This window comes from Rhinatrema bivittatum, chromosome 3, assembly GCF_901001135.1.
Source record: "Rhinatrema bivittatum chromosome 3, aRhiBiv1.1, whole genome shotgun sequence".
In the NCBI taxonomy this organism is placed as follows: domain Eukaryota; kingdom Metazoa; phylum Chordata; class Amphibia; order Gymnophiona; family Rhinatrematidae; genus Rhinatrema; species Rhinatrema bivittatum.
In genome coordinates, this window is record NC_042617.1 from 63,482,544 (window position 1) to 63,507,987 (window position 25,444).

At 45.5% G+C, this 25,444-nt stretch overlaps 1 protein-coding gene across 2 annotated transcripts in view; it reads right to left on the minus strand.

Annotated features, from left to right (window-relative positions):
* The window catches only part of HAAO (3-hydroxyanthranilate 3,4-dioxygenase), a 103,100-nt gene extending 78,413 nt beyond the window's left edge, over positions 1-24,687 (minus strand). The window contains exons 1-3 of one of the 2 annotated variants that reach the window (XM_029593318.1): positions 24,523-24,687; positions 7,143-7,221; positions 5,792-5,854 (exon numbers count right to left, since the gene is read on the minus strand). In XM_029593318.1, coding sequence (XP_029449178.1) covers positions 5,792-5,854; positions 7,143-7,221; positions 24,523-24,602 — 222 coding nt within the window. In that variant the 5' untranslated portion in view covers positions 24,603-24,687. The remainder of the gene's footprint in view (positions 1-5,791; positions 5,855-7,142; positions 7,222-24,522) is intronic. The other variant, XM_029593319.1, reaches the window with a different exon arrangement.
* Between the last annotated feature and the right edge of the window lie 757 nt (positions 24,688-25,444).

Consider the following 25,444-nt stretch of genomic DNA (forward strand, 5'->3'; position numbering starts at 1 on the left):
CATTTACTCGAGTAAATCCTATGGACCATTCAATGGCTTATATTGTAGCAATTTTCAAAAGCCCACTTGCTCTGGTAAAGTGCATTTATTCGAGTAAACCCGTTTTACTCAAGAAAACGCTTTTTAAAATCAGGCCTTAAGTTTTTACCCACGTGCATGCCACAACGATTTTTTTTTTTTTTGCGGATGTTTATAGGTCCCAAAGTCAAGGAATCACATGTTGTAGATTGTGTTCTGAGACAGAAGAAAATGATAAAAGAGGTCAAGATAATATGACCTATGAGGAAAGGCTGCACAACAAGAAGACTGAAGGATGCTTTGCCAACAGTTTTTAAAATAATAAAACAGGGTTATAAAGGAAGACAGTGATTAATTGTTCTCTGACTCCTCTAAGCTCAGAACAAGAAGTAATAATTTTAAATTAGAGCACTAGTGTAGGAAATTAGGAAGAACTTGCTAACCCCAGGGATAGTTAAGCACTGGGAAACTTGGGATATAATATTTAATTGGAGGTTTTAAGAATCCTGTGTAGAGGTGGAAATAGATTAACTGACGTCATGTGCTCTTTATTATCTCTATTGTTATATTATTTCTATGAAATCTGCAGGCTAAGAAACAGTTTGAGAATATAGTGACCATTTCCACTATACCATTTTCTGTTACATATTTTAGGATATACATCCAGCTCCCCTCCCCCTGCGCTCTTCACTGCTAAGAGGGGCTATGAAAGGGTCTAAGGAGGCTGCTAAGGCTGAACAACACTCATTGCAGCCCAGGGTTTATTCCAAAAGGTGGGGTAGATACTCTCCAACGGGTAGATTTTAAAAGGGCCGCACATGCACCATTTTATAAAGTATTCACGCAGGTTTTAAACATGTATGTCTGCAGCCGTTGAGAGAGAGAGAGAGAGAGAGAAAGAGAGACAGACTCTTTATAAAGCTCAGCCGGACACTCAATATATGCACCATTGTAAGGGCGCACTTTGATTGGGGGTGAGTTTTCGGGAGGTGAGTTGGGGTTGGGGGGGGGGGGTGGTGTTACAGACACATTCAGAGGTATCCATTGTAAAATTTACATCATTAAAGAATTTTAGACCTGCAAAAATTCACATGCACAATTTTGCATAAACAAGCTGATTTTGAAAAGAAACTTACACATGTACATTGCATTTGAATATCCATATGGTAATGTGGCCAGTTGTGGCTTAGGAAACAGCCAAGAGAAATAAGGAGGCAGCTTCTGCCTGTTTCCTTAGGTGCAGTTTATTTTCAATAAGAAAGCCAAAATCAAACAAATAATGCAGCTCGCCTTAACTTCAACACACAATCCTCAAACACAGCAGGTCTTTGAATAGGCTGGGTCTCTGCCTGCTCTCTGCAGCCTGTCTAACATGGGGCCCTGCTTTCTTATGCTAGGCTGAAGTGATCCTCCCTGGGCCCAGAATCCCTTGCTGGATTGGGACTTAAGGACAGGCCAGATAGCTTTATGCGGTCACTTAAGGTGGTCTGAGGGAGTTTCCTGTAGATTCCCTCACAATCCGGTTTTGTGGCTAAAAGTATATGCATACCCTTATGGATTTCAAAAGAATGGCATCTTTTCAACATGCCTACTGTTGTGGAGCGCTAGGAGAGCGGTCCCACTTACCAAGAGATGTGTGTTCTTGGGCCACGGCTCGACCCCAGAGGAACTCCGAAGAGGTGCCACGGTAGGCGAGGCATGCCCGAGCATGGGCTGGACGGGAGCGAGGCTGGACTGAAGACTGGAGATACTGACCCTCCTCCAGACCTGCACGCTCCGGAAGACCAACAACGCAATGATGGTCTTATGAACAGTCCTCCGACCGTTCCAAGCCCTTTCGGACCTGCCGCAGGGTACGGCAAGAAGCGGCAGGCCGGATGGAGGCCAGGGCAGCGGAGACCGGAACATGGAGATTCAGACAAGACTCAGGGACGAGGTACTTGGATGCACAGACGTAGACTCAGGCACAGACGTAGACTCAGGAACGAGGTTCTGGGATGCACAACGAAGACTCAGGCACAGACGAAGACTCAGGAATGAGGTACTAGGCTTTCAGAAGACTCAGGAACAAGGTACAAGGCTTACATCATGAACACCCTACTCAGCTCGCCCGTCGGGCTGGTCGCGGACCATGACATGGCTTGCCGCGAGGTACCAAGCATACAGAAGACTCAGGAACGAGGTACTTGGCTTTCAGAAGATTCAGGAACAAGGTACAAGGCTTGCATCATGAAGCGCCCTACTCACCCCACCCATGGGGCTGGTCGCGGACCACGACATGGCTTGTCACGAGGTACCAAGCATACAGAAGACTCAGGAACAAGGTACTTGGCTTTCAGAAGATTCAGGAACAAGGTACAAGACTTGCATCATGAAGCGCCCTACTCAGCCCGCCCGTGGGGCTGGTCGCGGACCACAACATGGCTTGCCGCGTGGTACCAAGCGTACAGAAGACTCAGGAACAAGGTACTTGGCTTTCAGAAGACTCAGGAACAAGGTACAAGGCTTGCATCATGAACACCCTACTCATCCCGCCCGTGGGGCTGGTCATGGACCACGACATGGCTTGCCGTGAGGTACCAAGCGTGCAGAAGACTCAGGAACGAGGAACTAGGGATTCAGGAGGGCAAGATGGGATCACGGATGTCAGGATCAGGAGAAGCAACATCAGAGCTGGGTCACAGACATCAGGAACAAACATCTGGACTGGAACACAGATACTGGATCAGGAGACAGACCTTAGGGCTGGAACGTGGACATCTGGAACAGCAGGTGAACATCAGGACTGGAACATAGACAAGAAGACAAGACGAGGAGCTCCAATGAAGAACAGGAAACACAGGACCTTGAAGAAGTGCTGGAACAAGGACGACTCCTGGAGCGAAGGACAGCAGGATCCCAGGAGTGACCAACTCCTTGCGAAGGCAAAGCTGGAATGGACACTGAGCCCTTTTGTAGGGCTGAAGAGGACAACGCCCAGGGAGGGGTCAGCAGAGGGCCACACCTCGCTGGCCCTTGAAGAGGAGGAGAGAGGCGCGCGCCCGCGCCTAAGGAAAGCTGGATGAAGAGAGGCAGGATCGTTGGTGGCGTTCCCAGCCACATGGAAGGCCCAAGGAGAAGCAGGCAGGCAACTGGAGCAGCCCTGCCATGGGGCTGAAGGTAATGAGAGATGGCACGTTGCAGGAGCGGCTCCCAGCCACGAAGACATCAGGTAGGAAGCAGAAGAAGGACTGCAGGCACCGGCAGGGATGGCTGAAGACCCCGGCATCGGCTGCAGCATGTCGGAGGAAGGCAGAGCAGCAGAGGAGGTACCAGCCGCATGGAGAGCTCCCCAAGGACCCGACCCTGCCGCGCAGAACCGGAGGCAACCAGAGGGGAGCCCGGCGATGGCGGCAGACCCGCCGCGAAGGGAAAGACGCTAGTGGCCTGACCGGCCGCGTGGAGGTAAGGGCCTGCCCGCGCTCCTCGCGGGCAGGATCACAACACCTACAACATACAAATGTTTTTGGGAAATTGAAGGACAATTTTCTAAGCAATTTATTTTAGCAAAAATATTGTACCCATGTTAATTGACAGTCTGAGAATCTCTCACCCTCTCTCACCTTAAAATCTGCACATTGTTAAACATGCATATATTTCGTTGTAGTGAGAGAAGGTGTTTGCACTTCTTTTTTTACTGTACAGTTCCAGCAACTAAAGTTCTTATAGTGCATGGCCTTCTTGTGGCTTTTCTAGGCATTGTCACAATAATGTGCAGATGGAAGATGTAATAGATCAGACTAACACATAAAGGGGCCAATTTTAAATTTTACGTGCGGGGGGGTACATTTGTGCACGCTACCCGGCGCGCACAAATGTACACCCAATTTTATAACATGCGCCCTGCCGCGCACATGTTATAAAATCCACGCAAGGGGGTGCACGCAAGGGGGTGCACACTTGTGCACCTTGCGCACGCCGAGCCCAAGGGGAGCCCCGATGGCTTTCCTCTTTCCCTCCAAGGCCGCTCCGAAATCAGAGCGGCATTGGAGGAAACTTTTTTTTGATCCCCCCCACCTTTCCCTCCCTTCCCCTATCTAACCCACCTCCCGGCCCTACTTAAATCCCCCCCCCCCTACCTTATTCGATGTAGTTACGCCGGCGCGCGAACCTCCAGCATGGCCGATGTGCCAGAGGACTTGGGAACGGCCCCGTCCCGGACCGCCTCCATGATCTGGCCCCACCCCCGATCCACCCATTTTCGAAAGCCCCGGGACATGCATGCATCCTGGGGCTTGCGCGCGCCACCGAGCCTATGCAAAATAGGCTCAGCGCACGCAGGGGTAGGTTTTTGGGGGTTACACGTGTATCTTACGCGCTTAACCCTTTGAAAATCTACCCCAAAGTATTACAAATCACCATGACCAGATGGCATCCACCCAAGAGTTCTAAAAGAACTAAAACATGAAATTGTTAACCTTACTAGTAATTTATAACCCATCATTTAAAAAAAGCCAAGATTCACAAATACTGGAATGTGGTCAATATGATGCTGATTATCCATATTGGAAAACTATAGACCAATGAACCTGATGATGGTACCAGGCAAAATGCTAGATGCCTTTTTTAAAAACAAAATTAGTTGTAGGAACTGTACTATGAAACTTTGCCTTCACCTGCAGTTTATATATTATTTGTTTTATGTTTTTTTTTTATCAATTTTATATTTTTAGTTTGAGTTTGAATATATCTTTTTTGATATCTTTTATTATGTATATTTATTTCAAAACCATCTAGAATAGTAGTTAGCGTGCGCTATACATTTTTTAAATAAATAAATAAAAACACTGGCCAAATATATAGACATGGCTTAATGGAGACGAGTCAAAATGGTTTTAGCAAGGGGAAGTTTTGTCTTACCAATTTTTTTAGAATTTTTGAAGGTATAAATAAACATGTAGATTAAGGTGAGCCAGTTGATATAGTGTATTTGGATTTTTAGAAAGCATTTTTCAAGGACCCCCATGAGAGATTCCTCAGGAAATTACAAAGTCATTGGGTAAGAGACAGTGTTCTATTGTGGACTGGTAACTGGTTAAAAGGCTGGAAACTGAGGGTAGGACTAAATGAGCAGTTTTCCAAATGGAGAAAGGTAGTTAGTGGAGTACCAAACAGATCGGTACTAGGACCTGTGCTGTTTAACATAAAAAATGGCGCGGGCCATCCATTGCTCCTTTCATGTGACAGGGGCCGGCCAATGGCACCCATAGCCCTGTCACATGGTAAGGGCAAAGGGCCATCAGCGCCTTTTTGATTAGTGGCAGCTGACGGCCAGAGAGGGGGAGATTGCTCCTGGGACCCCCGATGGACCACCAGGGACTTTAGGCAAGTTTTTGGGGGGTCGGGAGGTTAGGAGATTGTAATTAAATAAATATGAAGGGTTCGGGTGGGTTTGGGGGTTTTTTTTTTTTTATGTGCCCTTTCTCCCACCCCACCCCCCCGAAAACGATAAGAAAACCACACGAAATTTCATCGTCTATATTTCCTATTTCGTCGCAAATGAATTCACATCCCTCTTGCAGACTAAATTTAATGTGGAAAAGGGTAAAGTGATGCACAGAGGGAAAAATAATCCTAATTACCAGTACATGATGCTGGGTTGTATATTGGGATTCCTTACCCAAGAAAAGGACCTTGGAGTCCTTATGGATGATACACTGAAATCATCTGATCAGTGTTTGGTGGCAGTCAAAACAGCAAATAATAGAATGGAGAATAAAACAGAAAATATTACCGTATATTGTCTCTGTATCGATCCATGGTGTGACCGCATCTTGGGCAGTTGTGGTCGCCCCAACTCAAGAAAGACATAGTGGAACAAGAAAAGTGGAGAGGAGGGTAACAAAAATGATAAATGGGATGGAACATTTTTCCTATGATGAAAGGTTACACAAGCTAGGGCTCTTCAGCTTGTAAAAGAGATGGCTGAAGGGGAATGTGATAGAAGTTTATAAAATCATGAGTGGTGTGGAACTGGTAAATATAGGACAGTTATTTACCCTTTCAAATAATACTAAAACAAGGAGACACTCCATGAAACTGACAACCAGCAGATTTAAACAGATTGTAGAAAGCACTTTTTCACTAGGTGCACTGTCAAGCTGTGGAATCTGTTGCCAGAGGATGTGATTAAGGTGCTTGCACAGCAGGGTTTAAAAGAGGTTTGCACAAGCTCCTGGAGGGAAAATCCACAACACATTATTAGCCAGGTAAACTAAAGAAAGCTACTACTATCCCTGGGAGTGAATCACAGGAATTTCATCTATTTATTTATTTATTCATTCATTCATTCACTTATTTACATGTTCTGTATTCCAGAAATCCATTTTGTTCAGCACAGATCACATCGAACACACATAAAAAGTATGGAATCTGCCAGATATTCGCAACCTGGATTGGCCACTGTCAGAGAAGCAATAGTGGGCTCAATGGACCTTGGTCTAACCCAGCATGGCAATTCTTAATGTTCTTAACCCCTCCACAAGTGCAGGATTATTAGGCAACCAGGAAACACGAGAGGTTCCTGCCCCGCCTATACGTTTCCTCTCTGTCAGAGAGTCTGTGCTGGCTACCTGAATTCCTGTCAGCTACCCACCTAACTCCTTGCATAGGTGGATTCTGCTCAAGCCTATCTGCATCCGGCTCTAGTTCACCCGTTTTTGAATCCTTGGAGCACATGAGTTTCTTCTCTCCTGCTGACCTGGATAGTCCTGACTTCCCGTGTTACTACTTGGGGTTCCTCTTGTCTGTGGATATTTCTCCAGGCTGTCAACTGTTTTGTCTCTGCCCTCTCTGGTTACTAGTGTTAAATATGTTATATTGACTTCTTCTGTGCCTCCTGATTACTATCATGAGTTAAGGTGTAAACTAGTTACTAGACCATCGTTAACACTTTGAGGAATTGCAAGGAGCACTGTCATCTCTTCTGTATTACTCCTTTCCTATTCTTCCCTCTACCTATGATACACCAGTCTGAAACAATAGTAAAAAACAATGGAAAACACAATTGTATAACTGCTAGCTGGTATCTGTAAAAGCTGTACCATAATGCATTACAGAGGTGACCATAAAGACACTTGAGTTACCTCTTCCCCCTCTTCAATGTGGTAATCCTTCCTTTGGTTTGGCCCACCAACAAACATTACTTTGAGCTGAAAAGAATGCCTGCAAAAATTATTTGGAAGTTAATAATGAAAGGAAACAATAACAATTTGATTCAAAACGTCAATGGAATACCAAAAAGCAAAGACCATTTAGAGTCACAATGGGAAGCCCTTTTAATATCCAATAATACATTGTAACACTGTAATTAGGAATATAAACTAGTATTCAAAAGAGTTTTCTTGTGTGTGTGGGGTAATATCTTCAAATGGGTTTCTTCATAAGCTAGGGTTAGATATAGTTCTTGCATTCTACTGAAGAGAACTTCTTTCTGGAGTTCATAAGATTTATTATGTGTAAGCAGTGTATCAAGGTGCACACAGAATGGCTTTTTAATCAGGCCTGTAGGACCCAATACAATTGGGACTATTCCGTATCTTTCTGCCACATTTTCTAGGTCTCTGATTGCATCATTTGATCCTTGAGGATCTTCTCTTTCTCCATACACTTTACAGAATAGTTGTTGGGAACTGACACTTCTATAAGCAATGTCAGTCTCGTGTTTTTCTCCTCTATAACAATATCTAGCTTTTTAGCGATTGGAATGGAAATGCCTCAGGTGATCAAACCTTCTTCATTCTCTACAATTTTTTTCAGGGTTGTGGTCCCAGTATTTTTCTGGTATAGCGATGTTATAGTGTTTATACTGTTTTCAGTGGACGAGCCATACCACCTTATTGGTCAGGCCCCCTGACATCAGCTCATCACACCCAGTGAAGAAATGTGTATCCATTTACAGTTTTGTTTTACAGAACAAGCATTTGTCTGTTTTTCCAGGGCTGTTTTGTATTCAGGCTGTGAACCATCTTGACCATAGTCTACTGTGCTTTGTCCCTTGTACTAAGCAGTGTCTGGGGACCAATACTGTTAATAAACTAGACAGGACTTTCAATCTATAAATCTCATCTAAAACATAGCACCCTCAACAGTTTCTCATTGCAAAAAGGGAGTGATTAGTAATCCTCTCAAGTATGAGTTCTTAAGTAAAAGGATAATGTTCAAACAATTGCACGTGGCGGCATATACTGTATATGCAAGCAGATCTATGCTTGATATGCACACGTTTTATAAAATACACATATCTTTACAATGCAATATATACAAGTGTGCAGGCTTACATGCAAATACATGCAATGCATTGAAACCACCTATCAATGCATTGAACACACCTATTTAAAAAAAATATGCATTTACATTTTATGCATATAAGTACAGTAGGACTTACTCGCATAAGTCCTAATTTACATGTATAAGTCGGACAATTTTTAAACATGTAAACGTAAATGAAATTAACCAGTTTACCAATTAGTCCACCAGTTCACCCAGTCCTTCTCAGGTCATCCAGACCTTCTTGGGTCTTCAGCCTGAACTCCCTCCATTTCACCCAGACCTCCCACCCAGTCAGTACTACACAATAAATAAATTTAATTAATTTCGCTTGCACAAGATAATTAGCAGAATTAAAAATATGGTAAGTTGGCAAAATGTACGTGTCTTTTAAAATAACACAATATCACAATAAATAAAATTACATGCATAAGTGTTGGACCCGCTCCAGAATACCCACTGGGCTGCTCCTTTTTTATGCGTGTATATGTGCAAGTGAAAGTGAAAATATGCTCATATTTTTAAGTTTTATAAAATCTGAAATACACTAGTAGATGCTACTTATACACATATATGCTAAGTTTTACATGTGTTCATTATTAAAATTTAGCTCTATTTGTCTTATTTGCTTGGTTATAGCAATATATGACTCTCAGCCCAGCAAGTACTTCACAAATGTACTATTAATGAGCAGGGTTGGTACAAGGATATCAGGCGCTCTAGGCAAAACCTACAACCTACCAAGCCCCCACCCCCGGTCACACCCTCGGCACACACAATTGAACATTATGCATTTATAATAATAGAGGCCCCACACCTTGCCTGTGAGGGAGTCGGTTGGACCATTGGATGACTGAAAGATTAAAGGGGCTTTTAGGGAAGATAAGGCCATTGCAGAAAGACTATTTAATTCTTTGCTTCTGTTTACTAATGAGGATGTTGGGGACATACCGATTCTAGAGATGGTTTTCAAGAGTGATGAGTCAGATGAACTGAACCAAATCACTGTGAAAGTGGAAGATGTAGTAGACAAACAAAAGAGTAGCAAATCACCTGGAGCAGATGGTATGCACCACAGGGTTCTGAAGGAACTAAAAAATGAAATTTCATATCTCTTAGTTAAAATTTGTAACCTATCATTAAAATCATCCATTGTACCTGAAGACTGGAAGATGGCTAATGTAATCCAAATATTTAATAAGGGCTCCAGGGGCAATCCATGAAACTATAGACCAGTGAGCCTGACTTCAATGCCGGGAAAAATAGTGGAAACTATTCTAAAGATCAAAATCACAGAACATATAGAAAGACATGGTTTAATGGAACACAGCCAGCATGGATTTACCCAAGGAAAGCCTTGCCTCACCAATCAGCTTCATTTTTTTGAAGGGGTTAATAAACATGTGGATAAAGGTGAACTGGTAAATGTAGTGTATTGGATTTTCAGAAGGCGTTTGCCAAAGTCTCTCATGAGAGGCTTCTAAGAAAACTAAAACGTCATGGGATAGGAGGAAATGTCCTTTCGTGCATTAGAAACTGGTTAAAAGACAGGAAACAGAGAATAGGATTAAATGGTCAATTATCTCAGTGGAAAATGGTAAACAGTAGAGTGCCTCAGGGATCTGTACTTGGCCGATGCTTTTCAATATATTTATAAATATAGGGAATAGCTGTAGTTACACGATGTTAGGTTCCATATTAGGACCTACTACCCAGGAAAAAGATCTAGGCTTCATAGTGGATAATACATTGAAATCGTAGGCTCAGTGTGCTGCGGCAGTCAAAAAAGCAACAGAATGTTGGGAATTATTAGAAAGGGAATGGTGAATAAAACGGAAAATGTCATGATGTCTCTGTATCGCTCCATGGTCAGACTGCACCTTGAATACTGTGTAAAATTCTGGTCGCCGCATCTCAAAAAAGATATAGTTGTGATGGAAAAGATACAGAGAAAGGCAACCAAAACGATAAAGGGGATGGAACAGCTTCCCTATGAGGAAAGACTAAAGAGATTAGGACTTTTCAGTTTGGAGAAAAGATGGCTGAGGGGGGATATGATAGAGGTGTTTAAAATCATGAGAGCTCTAGATCAGATAAATGTGAATCAGTTATTTACTCTTTCAGATAATAGAAGGACTAGGGGGCACTCCATGAAGTTAGCATGTGGCACATTTAAAACTAATCGGAGAAAGTTCTTTTTCATTCAACACACAATTAAACTCTGGAATTTGTTGCCAGAAGATGTGGTTAGTGCAGTTAGTGTAGCTGGGTTTAAAAAAGGATTGGATAAGTTCTTGGAAGAGAAGTCCATTACCTGCTATTAATTAAGTTGGCTTAGAAAATAGACACTGCTATTACTAGCAACAGTAACATGGGATAAACTTAGTTTTTGGGAACTTATCAGGTTCTTATGGCCTGGATTGGCCACTGTTGGAGACAGGATGCTGGGCTTGATGGACCCTTGGTCTGACCCAGTATGGCATTTTCTTATGAAGTACAATTAAGCTCTGGAATTCACTGTCAGAGGCTGTAGTAAAGGCAGTTAGCATACTTTGGTTTACAAAGGTTCTGGTCAAGTCCCTGGAGGGGAAGTTCATAAACTGTTTTTAATCAGATAGACTTGGGGAAAGCCACTACTTATCTCTGGGCATTAGCAGCATGGTATTTAACTACTGTTTGGGATTTTGCCATGTACTTGTTACATGGAGTGGCCACTGTTGGAAAGAGGATACTGGCTTGATGGACCCTCGGTCTGACCCAGTATGGCAATTTTTATGTTCTTTTGTTCCCTCATAGGGCTAGTGGTGCAAACATTGCACTATTTTGGTAGCTCTCTTCTGGACTTCTTCTACTCTGCCTATATCATTGTGGAGATGTGACCTCCAGCAATGGACACATGAGATCTCACCAGAGATTTAAACTGAAGTATTAATAACCTTCTGTTTTCTGCTGGCTTTGTATTTCTCCAAGCATGCTAGCTACTTCCTTGACACACTATTCGGCAACTATTAGATGATATGATCATTCAAAGTTTCTTCTCCTGTTTGCTGTATATCAGTCCCTCAGTCTTATAATGTACCTTCTCTTGGATTCCTGTATCTTAAATAAATAACTTATTTATTATTTAGGGATTTTATATACCGATTTTCTTGATACAGATCAAATCAACTCGGTTTACATAGAACGATAGTACATTAACAGTAACTAGTCAAACCTCAAAAGAGGAGACAGATTAGGAGCAGAAAGTAAAAGTTACATTATAACAATGGTGAATAACTTGGAATTGGAAATGAAGAGACAGATAATCAAAGTAGAGAGATATAACAGAGAGAAGGGGGTTGAAGCCAACCTCAGGAGAATAACTCTAGCATTATAACGTGATTATATGACATTCTACTAGTTATTGAAGTACAGCTGATTGAATAATATCTTAGTAGAAAATAGTCTAGGAGACAGGAAAGGCTCTACAGAAAAGCCAAGTCTTCAGTTTCTTCTTAAAGTCTATGAGGCAGGTTTCCTGTCGAAGGTCTGGGGGTAGTGTATTCCAAATGGTGGGGCCTGCTGTTGAAAAAGCCCGGTCCCTGATTGTTAATTTTTGTACCAATTTGATTGAGGGAACATGAAGGGATCCCTTATAGGCATCTCTCAAAGGTCTAGCTGAGGAGTGTAATTTGAGAGGGTGTAGTAGGTCTAGTGGAGTCTGGTGGTGGATGTTTTTATGAATAATGGTAAGGAATTTGTGAACAATTCTAAAATTAATTGGAAGCCAATGTAGGTCTTTTAGAATGGGCGTGATGTGATCTCTGCGCTTAGTGTTGGTCAAAATCCTTGCAGCTGCGTTTTGGAGTAGTTGCAAAGGTTTTAATGTAACAGCTGGTAGACCTTGCAGGATCGAGTTACAATAATCGACCTTAGAGAACAGGATTGCTTGGAGTACAGTCCTGAAGTCATGGTGATATAGGAGAGGCTTGAGTTTTTTAAGCACCTGTAACTTGTAGAAGCATTCTTTTATAGTATAATTTATAAACTTCTTCAAGTTCAGATGATTGTCAATTATAACTCCGAGATCTCTAGCATGAGTGATGTGGGAGATAGTGTGCATTTATTGTAAGTGTAGACTATTTTCAGGGGTGATAAGCAGGAGTTCAGTCTTAGCAGTATTTAACACCAGGTTGAGGCTAGTAAGGAGATGGTTAATAGTTTGAAGGTGAGATTCCCATAATTTGATTGCTGAGTCCAAAGAGCCTGTTATAGGAATCAAAACTTGGACATCGTCTGCGTATATGTAGAATTTCAGATTTAGTGACGAGAGGAAATGGCAGAGAGGGAGGAGATAAATATTAAATAGGGTGGGAGATAAAGAGGAGCCCTGGGGGACTCCATGTGGGGAATTAGTATAAGGAGATTCCATATTATTAATTTTAACTTTATAACCTCGATTACTGAGGAATGAGTCGAACCATCTGAAGACAGATCCTGAGATTCCTATGTCGGATAGCCGGTTTAATAATATAGCATGGTTGACTGTATCAAAGGCTGCGGAGATATCAAGGAGTGCAAGTAGGAAGGAGCATCCTTTGTCAATTCCCAGGTATACTTGATCAAGGAGTGATATGAGGAGTGATTCCGTACTATGTTCTTTCCGAAATCCATATTGTGAAGGATGAAGTATATTATTTTCCTCCAAGTAATTTGATAGTTGATTATTTACTACTTTCTCCATGATTTTGGCTATAAATGGCAAATTGGAAATTGGTCGATAATTTTTTAGATCATCTGGGTCCAAGTTTGGTTTTTTGAGGATAGGTTTGAGAGTTGCTAGTTTGAGAGTGTCTGGGAAGATACCTTGTGAAAAAGAGCAGTTAATAATGTCTGCTAGGAATTTGGAGATGGAGTCTGGTATTAGAAGCAGTAATTTAGATGGGATATAATCTTGTGGATGAGAGGAGGGTTTCATTCTTTTGAGAATAGTTTCCACCTCTGTAGAATAGGTGGGTTCGAATGTTTCCAAAGCTGTGAATGAGTTGGGGCGGTAGAGGGGATCTAAAGAAGTTGTGAAAGGATTGGAGGGTAATTTAGCCAAGGTATTAGCAATTTTACACTGGAAGAAGATGGCCAGTTCATTGGCCTTTGATTGGGCTATATCATCAGAAATTGGTGCTGAAGTGATCTTAGTGAGGTCTGAAACATAAGCGAAAAGGGCCTTTGCATCGAAGAACATATCATGGATACGGTGGGCGTAAAAATCTCTTTTGGTTCGCAGTGTCATGGTTCTGTAATGATGGAGAGCTGCTTTGTAGCAATAGCAATAGCATCAATAAAACATGACTCAAAAGTAACTAAAGCAGGAGGAATCCTATTTTAAAAAATGGTTACCATAGATACAGAATGGATGAAATCATTTGAAAAACAAGACTTGACAAAATTGTAGTTAGGCAGTTAAAGTACTGAGAGTTACATTTGAATTTATGGAAAAGTCAACTTGCAAAAATCATATTCACTGTTTTTTTCTTTTATTAATGTTTAAAATGTGATTGAAACCAACTGAAAAAGAAGTTCTCTCTGATTCGGTATGCATTCTGAGGGTCAAAAACATGTAAATAGTGTTTCCACTCAATCACATTCCTAACACCATGGCAATTTAAATCTATACTATTTTCTTTGGACACAAATGAAATATAATAGTGTGACTGTTACCATAGCAACGTTCCTTTCATATAGTGAAGCAAATATTGAAATGTTTACTCAGTACTTTTAGCACCTACTTTTTGTAGTGCAAACCTGAAACAGAAATGCAAAAGAAATTTTCATTTCAGACAGGTTTCAGCAATTCTACAGGCTACTTTTTTTTTTTTTTTTTTTTTTAAAGAATTTGTGTTTTCCATTAATACTGTGTGCCAAAATATTATATATGGTCTGCTAGCTAGGCATTGTGCATGCCTACTGGTGTACTGTTCCCCGGTGACTTGTACTGGCAGGTCACAAATGGAATCTCACTATCCCTGCTCGGACTCTTGAATTAGCAAACTCACTGGTACCTAAGAAAGATAAACTTCAAAGCACCTAAGTAAAGAGAGAGGGTTTATTCAGCTTCAGCACTACTACATGACTCAACTGTGAGTCCGGTGACTAGCAGATTCATCTAATATATATGAAAATATTAGGGGCTCGGAGTGAACATTATGGTGCATCTGCAGACGTACAGCATAGCGACACTCACCCAGAGCTGGGGGATGAGCCCCCGCAGGAGACATCAGACGGGGAGAACAAAGGAAGTAAGAATGGGACCCTAGTTGCGAGGTGGAGCGAGATGAGATGGGATCGGCACTGCAATGTCGGGTGGGGTGGGGGTGAGAGGAGGCGGATCAGTACCGCCAGCAGTGGAAAGGCTGGTAGGGATTTCCAGGACTCACCAGGAAAAAACCAGGCACAGTGGGTCATTTCTACAACACTGGCAGTGGCACTAGAAAGTGCCGGTGGGGATTCTCAGGGCCCCACCAATGACAGGAAGCAGCCCATGGTTGGAATGGAGGAAAGGGACAAGTAAGAGAAGTGCAAACGTGGGAGGGAAGGGAAAAGAAGGAATGGGGTGAGAGGAGTAGAAAAGCAAACTAGGGGGGGGGGGGTGGGTTGGAGGTGGAAAAGACAAAGTGGGTGAAGAGGGGAGAGAGTACATTGACACATATACCTCACACCCTTCCTCCCTACTGCATCCCCTCCCCATCCATACACACACACACACACACACACACACAGGGGTGAGGAGATGGGGACAAAGTAGAAAGTGTGGGGGGGAAAGAGTGTGCCCTACCCATAAACATTCATGCAACCCCCACCTCCCACACACACACAAGAGATGGGGACAAACTGGAGAGTGTGAGGGGGAAAGAGTGTGCCCTACCCATAAACATTCATGCAACCCCCACCTCCCACACACACACAAGAGATGGGGACAAACTGGAGAGTGTGAGGGGGAAAGAGTGTGCCCTAACCATAAACATTCATGCAACCTGTTGTGAGGCCCGGCCGCTCTCACCTGCGGCCAGACCTCCTCCACGCGCCCGGCTCAGGATCTTCCTTGCGGCGGGCTGCAGCGCGCAGGCCGCGGTGCGACTGCACTTGGACGTCGGAGCTCAGCCTCGGGGAAGTCGCGGCTAATCCCGCCTCTTAAAGGGGCCGCGACGCCGAAACCAGGCCTGCCCTGGAAGATGACATCATCAGCCAGGGAGATTTAAACTCCCTCGGAGGAAGGAAGAACGCCTTTGCAACAGGTTCCTGTGTTTCGCTGTGTTTTCCCTGGTTCTACTGTTTCCTGGCTTGACTTGGATTGGATTCGGTTTGCTGCTCGCCGCCTGCCCTGGACCTTTTGCCTGGATTTGGATTTTCATTGCTCGCTGCCTGCCCCAACCTGTGGTATTGTATACTGTCTTCTGGTCTTGACCCTTGCCTGGAATTCGGACTGGGTTTGCTTGCCGCCTGCCTTGACCCTTGCCTGGAATTTGGACTGTGTTGCTTGCCGCCTGCCTTGACCCTTGCCTGGAATTTGGACTGTGTTTGCTTGCCGCCTGCCTTGACCCTTGCCTGGAATTTGGACTGTGTTGTTTGCCGCCTACCTTGACCCTTGCCTGGAACCCATACTGCGTACCTGCCACCTCTCTGAGGACGCCGTGACGAGTTCGTGTTGCGGAACTTCCACCTTCCGGAGACGAGTTCACCTGAGCACTACAGGTGGGTGTCATCTCTCGTCCCAGTTCAAGGGTCCACTATCATAACAGATTGCAAAGGCCATGGATCCGGTGGATTTGACTGGTCTCCAGGCTATTCCAGGCTTAGCCCAACAACTTATGCAGCAATGACAACAGCAGCAGCAACAGCAGCAGAGTCTGGAGGCGTTAACTGCCACTGTGGAACGCCTGGTCCGTCGTCTTAATTCTGCTCATGGAGCCGAGGCGGCCGCCCCTACACCTATACTTCCAAGTACCTCTGCTTCGGTTTCTCACATGCCTGCACCGCCTCGCTTTTCTGGAGATGCAAAACAGTGTCGAGGTTTTCTGAACCAATGTTTCATCAGATTTTCTTTGCACGGGCAGCAATTCCCTACCGACCAGACGATGACTTTTTTCATCATTTCTTTGCTAGATGGGAAAGCCATGGCCTGGGCCTCTCCCATCTGGAAGCGAGGGGATCCCATTTTGAGTGACTTATCCAGATTTGTTCAAACCTTCCGCCAGGTGTTTGACGAGCCAGGACGACTATCCACAGCTTCTTCGGAACTCCTCAACCTGCGACAAGGTACCCATACTTTGGCAGACTTCGCGATTGATTTTCGCACCCTCACCTCAGAACTAGGATGGCGTCCGGACTGTCTACGGGGCATTTTCCTGGAGGGGTTATCACCCCGCATCAAGGACGAACTCGCTGGCCGTGAGATTCCGGAGGACTTGGACGCGCTCATCGACCTAGCAGGCCGTATAGACCGACGTCTACAACAGCGCACCAAGGAAGCAAGACCACCTCGATGCCTGGTTCCCTTGGCTCCAAGCTTCTCTCATCCGTTGGTTACCCCTACCGCTACTGAAGCTTCAGCAGAGACCAGGGAGGAGCCCATGCAGTTGGGCAGGAGTCGGTTGACTGCAGAAGAAAAGCAACGCTGGAGAAGGATGGGACTTTGTTTATATTGAAGTAACAGAGGACACCTCTTGGCTCAGTGCCCGGAGCGCCCGGGAAACTACCGATCCTAGGTGTCTCCGAGGAGCAGACCCTAGGGAGTAACCTGGCTCCTTACTTTATAGTTCCAGTGACGTTGCAGTGTGATCAAGGGTCCTTCACCACTCAAGCTCTGGTTGACTCTGGAGCCGGAGGGAACTTTATCCTGGCTGAACTAGTCCATCAATTACAACTCCCGGTATGTCCTCGCAAAACGCCATTATTCATCTCGTCTATCCAAGGTGAGAATCTTCCCGGACGGGTTACCTCTTGTACTGTTCCCATAACTCCAGACCGGGATCCTCCACCATGAAGAGATATCCTTCTTTATCTTGGAGAAAGCTGTTCACCCAGTAGTACTGAGTCTACCCTGGTTACAAAGACACTCTCCTACTATAGACTGGAAAACCCTCCAAATTGCTGCCTGGGGTCCAGACTGCTTTGGGACCTGTATCCGATGGAGAACTCAACCGGTGATACCGGTAACCACCACCAGGATCCCAGTACCTCCCCAATACTCCGAGTTCATGGACGTCTTGTCTAAAGAGAAAGCTGAAATCCTTCCCTGCCTCCGAAGGTTCGACTGTGCCATTAACTTACTTCCCAATACCAGCCCACCCAGGGGGCGGGTTTACCCCCTCTCCGGTCTTGAATCACAGGCTATGTCACAATATATTAAGGAAAACCTCGAACGGGGGTTCATCCGTCCCTCTACATCTCCAGCAGGGGCAGGTTTTTTCTTCATTCCTAAGAAGGACGGGTCTTTGAGACCTTGCATTGACTACAGAGGGCTCAACGCTATCACTCGCAAGGATCAATATCCTCTTCCACTAATACCTGAATTACTCGATCAGTTGCACGGAGCCAGAATCTTCTCTAAACTTGATTTACGTGGTGCCTATAACCTGGTCCGAATTAAGCCCAGAGATGAGTGGAAGACCGCATTTAATACCCGTGATGGCCACTACAAATACCTTGTCATGCCATTTGGCCTGTGTAATGCGCCTACGGTCTTCCAGAATTTAATGAACGAAGTATTCCGGGACATGTTGTATAAGCAAGTGATCATTTATCTGGATGATATTCTTATCTACTCAAAGGACCTGGCTACTCATTGCAAGGATGTCAGACAAGTTCTACAACGTTTAAGAGAAAACCGGTTATTCGTTAAACTGGAAAAATGTCTTTTCGAGAAACAGTCTATACCCTTTTTGGGATTTATTGTGTCTACCACAGGGTTTCAATTGGACCCGGATAAAGTAGAAAGTATTAGGGATTGGCCACGTCCAGTGGGGCTTCGAGCGATACAACGGTTTCTTGGCTTTGCCAATTTTTACCGGAACTTTATTCCACATTACTCTCATATTGTAGCACCGATTACTGCTCTGACCAAGAAGGGAGCTGACCCCAAGAAGTGGCCTTGTGAAGCCATACAAGCATTTGAAAGACTCAAGACTGCCTTCCTACAAAAACCTTGCCTCCACCACCCGGACCCCACTCGGCCATTTATAGTGGAGGTAGATGCCTCTGAAGTGGCGGTTGGAGCAGTCCTCAGTCAACATTCGGATCGAGGCACCTTATTCCCCTGCTCTTACTTCTCCCGGAAATTTTCTCCCGCCGAGAAGAATTATGGAATCGGCGATAAGGAGTTGTTGGCCATCAAGATGGCCTTCGAGGAGTGGAGACAATGGTTAGAAGGGGCACAACACACCATTACGGTATATACTGACCATAAGAATTTAGAATACTTCAACAGAGCCCAGCGCCTCAACCCCCGCCAAGCCCGCTGGTCATTATTCTTTTGTCATTTTGACTTTGTATTACGATATCGTCCAGCGGCCAAGAATATTCATGCGGATGCACTTTCCAGATCTTATGAGACAGAGGACACACAAGAGACTCTTAACTATATTATAGATCCAGCCAAATTGATTCTTGCTACTACCGAGACTGCACCCCTAGGGAAGATGGTAGTGCCACTTCGACTTCGCCCCAAGGTGCTTTCCTGGGCACATGACTCCCTCTCTGCAGGCCATCCCAGGAGAGCGCGTACCCTGGAGCTGTTATCTCGCTATTATTGGTGGCCTCAGATGAAGGGGGATGTGCGGGCCTACGTAACCTCGTGCCCAAAGTGTGCCCAGCAAAAACCATTACCTGGCTGAACCTGGGGCCTCCTCCAGCCCCTTCCGCCTCCTCAAGAACCCTGGACCCATACATCACGGATTTCATAGTAGATCTTCCTCTGTCATGCGGAAATCAGGTAATATGGGTTGTAGTCGACCGGTTCTCTAAAATGGTACACTTTTTGCCTCTGCCCAAGTTACCATCTGCCCCTGAATTGGCTGACCTATTCTCTCTGCATATTTTCCGCTTCCATGGACTTCCTCTTCATATAACCTCTGATAGAGATCCCCAATTCACAGCCAAATATTGGAGCATGCTTTGCAGGAAATTTGGCATACAATTGGATTTTACCACAACTTTTCACCCGCAAGGGAACGGACAGGTGGAATGCGTCAGTAGAGAGTTGAAGATGTTCTTATGCCTTTTTGTGAACCATCAGCAAGATGATTGGGCCACCTTACTACCCTGGGCCGAATTTTCACACAACTCCCATGTACACTCGGCCACTGGACAATCTCCGTTTCAGATCATTTTTGGAAAACAACCATGGCCTCCACTACCTCTACCTCTTACTGTTGCTTCTCCAGCGGCCCAATTGTCGGCACAGCGGCTCCATGAACTCTGGGAGGTCACTAATGCTCGTCTTCACCAGGCGGCCGAGACCGCGAAACGGATGTCCGACAAGCATCGCCGACCTGTTCCGCAATTCAATGCGGGAGACCGGGTTTGGCTCTCCACCCGTCATTTACGCCTCCGGGTCCCCTCCATGCAACTCGCTCCCAGATACATCGGACCGTTTCTCATCAGTAGACGTCTGGGTCCTGTAACTTATCAATTACGACTTCCCACCAGTCTTCGCATTCATAATTCCTTTCATGTCTCCTTGCTAAAGCCTCTGATTTCCTCTTCGTTCCATGATATTCCACGCCAATCTCCTGCTGTCGAGTCTGACGAGGATCCCATCTATCAAGTACGGGAGATTCTGGATGTTCGCCGTAACCATAGACGGTGGGAGAATTTGATTGCTTAGGAGGGGTTTGGTCCAGAGGAGAACTCCTGGGAACCTGCGGCGAATATCCTGGATAAATTGTTACTTCACCACTTTCATCTTCTGCATCCCAATAAGCCGGGCCCTTCCAGGAGGGGGCGTAAGAGGGGGGGTACTGTTGTGAGGCCCGGCCGTGCTCACCCACGGCCAGACCTCCCTACCTCCTCCATGCGGCCGGCTCGGGATCTTCCTCGCGGCGGACAGCAGAGCGCGGGCCGCGGCGCGACTGCACTTGGACGTCGGGGATCAGCCTCGGGGAAGTCGCGGCTAGTCCCGCCTCTTAAAGAGGCCGTGACGCCGAAACCAGGCCGGCCCCGGAAGATGACATCATCGCCAGGGAGATTTAAACTCCCTCGGAGGAAGGAAGGACGCCTTTGCAACAGGTTCCTGTGTTTGGCTGTGTTTTCCCTGGTTCTACTGTTTCCTGGCTTGACTTGGATTGGATTCAGTTTGCTGCTCGCCGCCTGGACCTTTTGCCTGGATTTGGATTTTCGTTGCTCGCTGCCTGCCCCGACCTGTGGTATTGTATACTGTCTTCTGGCCTTGACCCTTGCCTGGAATTCAGACTGTGTTGCTTGCCGCCTGCCTTGACCCTTGCCTGGAACCTGGACTGCGTACCTGCCATGTATCTGAGGACGCCGTGACGAGTTCGTGTTGCGGAACTTCCACCTTCCGAAGACGAGTTTACCTGAGCACTACAGGTGGGTGTCATCTCTTGTCCCGGTCCAAGGGCCACTATCATAACACAACCCCCACCTCCCACACACACACGCACACATACACACACACATACAGGGATGAGGAGATGGGTACAAACTGGAGAGTGTGAGGGGGAAAGAGTGTGCCCTAACCATAAACATTCATGCAACCCCCACCTCCCACACACACACACAAACACACACACACACATACAGGGGTGAGGAGATGGGGACAAAGTAGAGAGTGTGAGGGGGAAAGAGTGCGCCCTAATCATAAACATTCATGCAACCCCCACCTCCCACACACACACACATATAGGGGTGAGGAGATGGGGACAAAGTAGACAGTGTGAGGGGGAAAGAGTGTGCCCAAGCCATAAACATTCATGCAACCCCTATCTCCCACACACAAAGACACACAGGGGTGAGCAGATGGGGACAAACTGGAGAGTGTGAGGGGGGAAGAGTGTGCCCTAGCCATAAACATTCATGCAATCCCCACCTCTCTCACACACAGGAGTGAAGAGAAAGGGACAAAGTAGAGAGTGTGAGGGGGTAAAGAGTGTGCCCTAACCATAAACATTCATGCAACCCCCACCTCTCTCACACACAGGAGTGAAGAGAAAGGGACAAAGTAGAGAGTGTGAGGGGGAAAGAGTGTGCCCTAGCCATAAACATTCATGCAATCCCCACCTCCCCCCCCCCACACACACACAGGGGAGGAGAGTGCTCCAAAGTGGAGTGTGCAAGGGGAAACAGTGCACACACACACACACACACTCACACACTCACACAACATCCCCCATATCTCCACTCACTATTTTCACAGTCTAATTCACCCCTCCATGCAATCACCTACCCTCCACACACCATCCCATCAAACAGACACACAAAGGAGAGGGGAAAAGAGTACCCCTATCCATACATACCCCACCTGCAGCACTAACCCCCCTAAAATACACTCATAGGAGGGGGAGACATGAGAGCTACAAAGGGCAGGAAACAAGGGGCAGAGTGGAAGGCTAAGTGGGGGGGGGGAGGGGAGGGCTGACTGAGGTAAAGGGATAGGGAGGGAGAAAAGGAGAGTGGAGGGGCTGGGTTGAGTGAGAGGAGTAGGAGAGGGGAGCAAAGTTGGGAAGAGAGAAAAAGAGTACATGCATACAAACACATCACACCCTCCATCACTTATCCTCTCCACAGCACTCCCCCAAACCATGCCACACACAAACATCCCACCTATACCACCATTTCCCCCACTCAAACCCCTTCACACTCCCCCCCCCCCCCCCGCAATATCCCATCACCACTCTCACATACACCCCATCTGTGCCGCCACCTCCTCACAAACACACTGGAAGTACTTTGAGGCCTTCCTGCTTCTTCTCCTGGGTCCACTGTTAGGTGTCTGTCAATTTGGACTTACAAGGGGAACATGATAGCAAGCTCCCTGGAGGGTCCAAGCACGCCAACTCATCCTTTATGTGGCTTGGAAGACCTCCCCATTCCAAACCAGATCAGTGGCCCAGCAACAAACTCCTCAGTGTACTCTATCACTGTCCACTGACTTTGGCAGAGATGCATAAGATTACTTTCTGCTAGGTGGACCTGGTCTGGCTCTCAGAAAGCCTGAGAGATGGTAGCTATGAATTGGTCCACATGGTCAAGGACTGAACTCTCTTGCTCTGCAGCGGAGTGGCCCAGACTAAGCCCTCCTTTGAAAGTAGGCTGATAATTTCTTTATAATTTCTGGGAGTGACATTTGAGGGTTTGAGAGCAAATGGGAAGCCGGGGACAACCATTCATTTTGGGCTGGCTGAGGACCTTGCGGGGTATTAACGTTTTGCTGAAAGCTGTGAAGCTGCGTCTGGATTGTCTGAACATCAGCTATTCCATTGCAGCCTAGCCTCTGGTTTTGGGTTGGGGTTACAAGTTGTCAGGTTATGTCCAGTCAATAGAGGCTGAATTGTCAACGAAGGCCGAGCCAAGACTGTTAAAACAAGGCCTAGCTTGGAAAGCATCTGGGCATGCAGCTGATGCACAGGAGTACGATCAGGATCAGGAACCTAGGAGAAAGGCATGGAGCACGAAAACCAGAACCAGGAAGATACGGAGCAACATGGGAGGAGGACTGCAGGGCTGGGTGCAGAAGAGGAGCACTGCAGCAGACGGTAGGGTTCAATGCGGTGCAGGAACAAGGCCAGAAAAACAAAAGGTTCCAGAGGACGTATCCGGGGAGCGTGCGCTATCAGCAAAGGTGTGCCTCTGTCGCTCTCCTTATATACTCTCTCACCAATCAGGGAATGCCCTGTGCTGAGCCTATGGGACCTTCCAAGGGCGTGTCTAACTATATGGCAACCAGAGGATAAAATGTCCCCTGGCCTTTGCCGGCCCCAGCGGCTCCTCTGCAGCGTTGTGGCCTCTGCCTTCTGGAGTCGCTGTTTAAAGCCCCTTCGATCCTGACAACAGCACATGCATTTATGCCCACAGTTTGGGAGGAGGTGACTTTGAAAAGGGCTTTCTCCATTTACCTATGCAGAATACCTTTCAAATTTCCCCCGTTATGGGGGGGTAGGATAGTTTACCACTGCAGAACAGGACTGCAGCTCTCATGTGTTAGAAGAGGATTTTTTTTTTTCTCCTTAAACTCTATGGTTTATGACCTCAATTCCTTCATTGAAAATTCAGACAAGCTCTGGCTAGTTCATCTGGTAGAAACAGGGAGGGGGGGGGGAAAGGGAGTGGAAGGAAGGAGGGGAAGGGAGCAGAAGCAGAGAGAGAGAGAGAGAGAAAAGTACAAAGTAAACAGCAAGGTAAAGATTTGCTCAGCAGTGCATACCTGGCAAGTCAAAAATAGAGTCTGCAATAATGACTGAATCTAAATCTTTTAAGCCTAAGAAGTGGTCTGTAACTTTACAAACTAAAAGTACACACTGAATCATTTGAAATGATAACTATGAACCAGGAAAAATAAACTTGAAACTGAAAGCTTTTGTATGTTCTGTTCACGTATCTGAAAGTTGTAGGGTGGACAGTCTGTGATTCTTCCTTTCCCTTCTTACAACATTTAACTGTCATTTCAATAGTTATTTTTTTTTTTTTGGTCATGGATGTGTGATGTTTAGTTCTTTGAGGTGTTTAGGGAAGTAAAGTCTGCACACCACACACACACACATATACACACACACACACACACACTCACACACACACACACACACACACACACCCACCGCGGGGTAATGGATTTGAGCTCCTGAAAGAGAACAGAAGCTTTTCTGCTTTGTCAGCTTTCACTTTGAATGTGCCTCAGCCCATAAACTGAAAATACCGCTTGATGCTTTGCAAAGGCAGCGCACACATTGATCTTAAAATAGCACAAACGGCTCATCGTCAGACAAAAAGACGGCTAAATGAGCAGCAGAGCACCACAGTGAGCTCTCTGTGCTCTGTGAGCTGTCTGATATGAATTGCAAGAGACACACAATCTTCCCTGGCAGCTGCCAAAGCAGAAGTCAGAATACTTTCATGTACCAGAATCATTCCCGGTTTGATCTGTGATCTACAACGGTTAAGTTTCATTTCAGAAGCTTTGCGGCAAAGAAAACAAGGCTGGGCAATACTTACATAAGTTTATTGCACACCGGGGGCAGAAAGCAGGGCTCGTTCTCGTCTATCCATTTCCTTACATTAAAAAGCAGCTCCATGGCTCTGTGATAACGTTATTTGAAACGACAGCAAAGGGGTGAACACAGGCGTAGGCAGAGTTCCTCTTTCAATGGGTAATGCAGTTATTTGGTATAGGCCAGAGATCAATCTCTGGTTATACAGTGACAGGACAGAGAAACCAACCAGAGCAAGAAAGAAAGAAAAAAAAAAAAAAAGAATAAATAAATGAAACTTGCATGTCAGAAAAGTGTTTCTGAAAGATAAATAGAAGTCTTGAAGACCAACTTACGATTTCTCACTGCGCAGATTTACAATATATTTCAAAAATATCAGTTCTGCTGTTGGATAGTGTAAATGCAGTTCACGTGAAGTTTGAATTATAGTATAAGAATGGTTTCAGGGCCAAATTGTTGGTTTCAATCTCATTGTACAATTTTCTCAGATATGCTACATATATTTCAGATGTTTACAGTACAGAATATGCAGCATGATCTGAGAGGACGTGTGTGAGGAAGAGAAGTAAGGTCATGCACGGCTGCGGGTGGCAGCTTTCACAGCAGCTGACACACCCTTGCAGCAGTTACAGTTCAACTGGAAATAAATGCAGCAGGTACATTTAATTTGGTCATTAGAGAATCATTTAGCAGCCTTAAGGTCAATTTTGAAACTTGCAGACCTGCGAGACAGTTTTCAAAGGGGAAAATCCCTGTGGAGTCTTCACTCTGCTTAACTTTGCCAGTACAAAGTGTGCAGGATAAAGCAAGTGTGGGGATTTCAAAATGAAAATTCTTGCATGTTCTTCACTGGCCTTGCAGCAGAAGAGAACCGGAAGGCTCATCTGTATAGTCTACCTAGCAGAAGACTGGAGAAGACTCCAGAG